This window comes from Grosmannia clavigera, assembly GCF_000143105.1.
Source record: "Grosmannia clavigera kw1407 unplaced genomic scaffold GCSC_168, whole genome shotgun sequence".
NCBI classification, from domain to species: domain Eukaryota; kingdom Fungi; phylum Ascomycota; class Sordariomycetes; order Ophiostomatales; family Ophiostomataceae; genus Leptographium; species Leptographium clavigerum.
Window position 1 is genome coordinate 198815 of NW_014040771.1, and position 5140 is coordinate 203954.

Consider the following 5140-nt stretch of genomic DNA (forward strand, 5'->3'; position numbering starts at 1 on the left):
TACTGCAGGACGGTGGGGACGGCAGGCCGAGCGAGCTGGTATCTTATACCAGTTTTGGGGGACGAGATGTTTGCAAAGTTCGTGATTCTTTTTCTGCTCCTCGCTTCTTGCACGAGCGAGCTTTTGTACTGGTACCCCTTCTTTCCGAATCTGAACAGGAAGGAGCTACCGCGATACTTGGATTGTAGACTGCACAGTATTATGTAGTCCGTAATAGGAAGCACCTCACAGCGAGTACGAATACGAGTATCGAGTGTTTGTACATAGTACGAGGACCCGTCCGTTCTGGCCATTCCAGATTCCAGAGTTCAAAAGCCCGTGGCGAGGCTGCAGTAGGGACAGATCGGTTAGGGATGGTGCTGTGACGATCTGTCCGCTAGGGAGGGTGTCTGCAGGACGCAGGCTCAGCAATGGCGTGTGCGACGTAGCGTTACTATGTATCTTACGGCAGCAAAAAAGACAGAATTGCGAAACTGATTGGGAGACCCGTGGTGGCCGCTCTTTCATAGGGGATGGGCTCGCGCATATCGCTAACCTCTAGCTTGCAGCTAGCGCGATAAAATCATCTGGACGTGTTGAGTAGACTGAGTAATACAAAGCCGGTCTCTCATTTTGTCTCACTTTGTCCAAATGCAGGTCTGGTCTTGGCGGCGTCGCCTACGCTCTTCTTCTTTCGTTCCATCTCTCTCGTTACAGATACGTCTGTGCATGCACGCAGTGGCGTGCGAAGAAGGTAAGATATCTTAACACATCTGTATGCATCACTTATGGCTTGTGCTTTACGTCGTAAGAGTGGCGGTGCATTCAGCTATTGTTGATAATTGCATTGATACTGATTGTCTGCCGGCCGGATGCGAACGAGTTATACTGGGGTATCCTGCGCTGGCAGAAAGTGTTCCATCCCATCTCCACTCCACGTCTTGTTTCCGAAGCACACAAGTGTCTTATGGCACCCGAGGAAATATGCGCCCCAGAAGCCACTGGGAATAAGAAATGCTCAGCTGGCTAGGGCGAAGCGGAACAGAGGGTTGAGATTTACGGAGTATGTAAGGGGCGACTCACTCCTGGAGTGGATAGCGATCTTCTGTAAACTTGCGTGTACGGTAACTTACGAGTCCGTACTCCGTACGAACCTTCTGCTACATACCCCGAAATTGCCTCCGCTATCCAGTGTCGCTACGGACCAGAGACCTCCAAGACGTTTCTGACGTTTCTGATGGGAACATGGCAGCTCTCTCTGTTTACGATACTCGTATGTATTTACCAGTCGCGGTCTTTTCGCCGCTTTCAACACAAAAGTACTGCACGTTCGAAAAGGTGTTCGTAAGATACGAGATGAGCCTCCTTGTTTCGGCGCTTGCAAAGCGTCGGGCGAGCTGCCACGTTTTGCCGTAAAGTACGGAGTACACTCGTCCAACATATATCGCAATGATTCAAGGGAGCCGTTTTGTCCTGACTGAAACGCAACCGGCCCCGTTGCAGCCAAAGCACTCAAAAAGTGTCAGTCCTGGCAGTCCTGGCTCGATCCTGGCTGCGACAGCCGCCGTTTCTAACAGACAGACTCGGGGGACAGAGAGTGTGATCAGTCCTTGGCAGTCCTTCCCATCTCGCACGTCTTGGAAAGGGGTGGCTTAATAATTAGCGCCACAAGCCAGTTGGCCGTTCTTCCAGGCTAGGCGTGAGAGATCTTTCCGACAAGAACCTCGCTCGAAATACGGACAACGTACGGGGAGTATTGCTAAGTATCTTACGGAGTACGAAGTACGATACCGCTGTCATACCGTCGACTAAGCATGCCCCCTGATATTAGTCATAGGCGACGCAGGAAGTGCAAAGTGGCAAGACCGCGTATCTGGCTGATGGCTCCACACGCTGGCCGCCTCAGCCTGAAGGCCCCGTCTTATTGGTGGCCTTTCCTCGGGGCATACCTTTTGACGGTGCCCCACGGGCCAATCCGTAGAGCTGGTTCGTTATCCTGCGTCGCTCGACTCCTCGCCAGCAAGCCTAGGCTTGCTGGCACAGGATCCGACAGGACCCAGGGGTATTCACCATGTAGCACTGGAATTAGTGAACACACTCGGCTCGAATCCATTTTCGCTGCGCCCATGGTTGCGCTGTAGCTGTGGAGAAGAAGCCCCGTTTGGGTTCTGGCGTGTTCTGGGGCGGGAAACGATCGTCGAAAGATCGTGGTGGGAAACAGCGATAAACATTAGGTAGGCTGTATGTATGTACCCGTACTCCGTACAGGGGACAGAACTGCATGGTGTTATATCGCTGGGTAAGTTGTGCTGTTCGCAGGCACGATCCCTGGAGCCAATATTTAGGAGCATCCCTGTACCCACGGAAATACTCGAACGGAGTACTCGTAATGAGATTCGTGTACGAGTATTGTGCATTTACGAGCACGAACGGGATGAGGGAGGGCAGGAGACCGAATGAAACCAGAGACGGTGAAGGTAAGCAAGAGTCAGCAACAAAATCTGGGATAGTGCCATAACCCGGGCTATTCTCCGCACTCCGTACCGTTCTTCGTACGAGACACGCAGAAACCGGCCATTGGGGGTTTCCCCAACAAGCGTGCCCTTTCAGGAAGGCGCTCCAACCGCCATACTATGTACTCATAGCCCATACGACGTAGTTGTATCGCGTACTCGTACTCCGTACTCCGTATAGCCTTGCGATTGCCACGAGCACTACGAGTGCGGCAGGACACGTAAGATGCAAATGCAACGTCACTGGCGAGGCGGCCGAGCACAGACATGGCCGCCCAGGCGTGGCGTCCTTTCACATGCAAACACAGAGGAAGAAACATGAATCTACTCCGCACTCGCAGAGTCGTGCAATGCACCTGTCCCGTCACCTGTTCGCTACGCCACCGCGCCAGGATGGGGCCGTGGAGGGCAGAGGCTTTCTTAGGCCTAGAACTACGGGTACTTGGCTTCCGCAGCTGCTTCGGTTGGACCTGTCAGCACAATGCCACGCTGCACGCTGCGAGTTGCCAGCAACTTTAGTGGTGAAAAGTAGCCCTATGTGAGGGCGATACGAGTTGTCGTATGTGACGCGTGGCAGGTCGACTGAAAAATTGCAAGTGCACTGCTCTGTAGGAATTATTCATCACGACGGTCTGCATGAATATTGGTTTGGCCGGGATGCCGTCTGTAGCAGCGAAGCTCTGGTCAGGGGAATGATGCACTGATTCCAAAGGGTTAGATTGGGTTGAATACTAAGATATTATTGATATTTGTAAGGCATACGTCGTACGGAGTAGATACAATTGTGGCCGTTTTGTGGAATGCTGGTCCCACTTGAATCTATCAAAGCCAATAATCTCCTGAATTCTTGCCAGAGCGGTGAAAGACTTTCCCTGCTAGCAATTTTTAGCACAGGCAACGGCTGGGATTCTAGAAGATTGAAAAAGAAGGTGGATCATTCTGCAATAATGTTCGGTGTGGCTCGTGCAGGCATGTATTAGAACTACTATGTACGGAGTACGGACTACGACTCCGTACATAAACTCCTTACTATGCATTGGCTGGGCTACCCCTATCGTATTACTGAGAAAGGAAATGCGAGTCTGTGGAAAGCCAGCGTGTACTCCGTATGTATCTTACCTCTGTTATTGGTATCTTATCTTACTCCGTACACTAAAACGCACCGATTTGCAACACTGCCGGTAGCCCGAGACAGCGTTTACTTGCCGTGACTGCCGTAGCCCAGCTGACCAACCGAATTGCATCGCCCGCCACGGGCCATACTGTACTCCGTACTAGTTCAGTAACCAGGCGGAAGCGGAAAAACCTAAACGCAGGGTCTGATGCGATTTCGGCCCACCGCGCCATCATGACAAATCTAGACAAACATTCACGATAATAACGAATCCGGAAGCATTTTGCCTGACGGACAAAGCGATTTCCACGCATTCCCTTGTCCATATTTGTTTCAATGGCTGAGCTGCAAAACGCCAATCCCACGATCCTCAGCGCGGCTGAGCTGCCGAGCCGCCGGCTGCGGAGGGAGACGACCTCCCGGCACGGCGAGGAGTTCAGGTTCGACAGCATCCTGGCCCCCAAACGGCCCGACAGCCTCTTCTGGGGAGCCTCCCACATCGCCGCTCTCGCATCCCCTCCCTCACCGGCGTCCTCCATCTCATCTGGCGGAGATGTCTATGACGAAGGCGACGATGGCGACGACGGCGTCTACACGGAAGAGCCGATCGACGAGCAGGAGATTTACGGTACGCCCGGCAGGCAGTGCTACCCTGCCCCCATCCCTATTATACTGGAATGCACCCTGCTGACGCTCGCACCGCCTCGCGGGCAAAAGACCTGATTTCCACGATATCCGATCCAGAGCACCCCCACACGCTGGGCCAGCTCTCCGTAGTCAATCTGCCGGACATTCAAATCTCACCGTCCCCGCTGCTGGCAAAGTCTCTCGACCGCGACACGCTTACCCGGGTGGTGGTCTATGTCACGCCGACTATCAACCACTGCTCTCTGGTGACGGTCATCGGCCTTGCCATCCGCGTTCGTCTGGAGCAGACACTGCCGCCCAACTACCGGGTCGATATCGAGGTCAAAGAAGGCTCCCACAGCCAGGATGACCAGGTCAGCAAGCAGCTGTCGGACAAGGAGCGGGTAGCGGCTGCCCTGGAAAACGATACGCTCCGCGGCGTGCTCGATAAAATGCTCGAAACCTGCAAATGAAAGGCCCCCTCTCGGTGACGTACAAGGGAATTCGAAGAGGGGTGGAAAGGGGGACGCAGTGGAAAATCCCTCGGCTACCCCCTTGTCAATGGAACTCCCGCTATGGAGTCCGGATCATCGCTGGCCAACTTGGCTGGAATACTCCGTATTCCGTCAGGTACGAGTAGACAGTCACTTCAGCAAACATGGGTGCGGCCCCCACTGCGTTTGGACAGTGGCATCTCCAGGAACGCCACGGGTTGCGTTTACTCCGTACAAGCTTGTCACTCAGGCGACTGGTCCGCTATCCAGACCCAGAGCAACTTCGCCTACGGAGTACGTGCGGAGTATCTGGCAACTCTGCCCTACATACGTCGAAGTCACAATTCATTGTTAAGATCGGCGACCAGGCCTCTGGCGGCAAGGTCGTGGCCCATGGGAAGACGGAGGCTTGT

At 53.8% G+C, this 5140-nt stretch overlaps 1 protein-coding gene across 1 annotated transcript; it reads left to right on the forward strand.

Moving 5' to 3' along the window:
• Positions 1 to 3942: 3942 nt before the first annotated feature.
• CMQ_1917 (uncharacterized protein) lies at positions 3943 to 4706 on the forward strand (the record flags this gene model as incomplete). Its single annotated transcript, XM_014314843.1, has 2 exons — positions 3943 to 4234; positions 4351 to 4706. The coding sequence occupies 2 exons, from the start codon at positions 3943 to 3945 to the stop codon at positions 4704 to 4706; spliced, it is 648 nt and encodes a 215-aa protein (XP_014170318.1).
• Between the last annotated feature and the right edge of the window lie 434 nt (positions 4707 to 5140).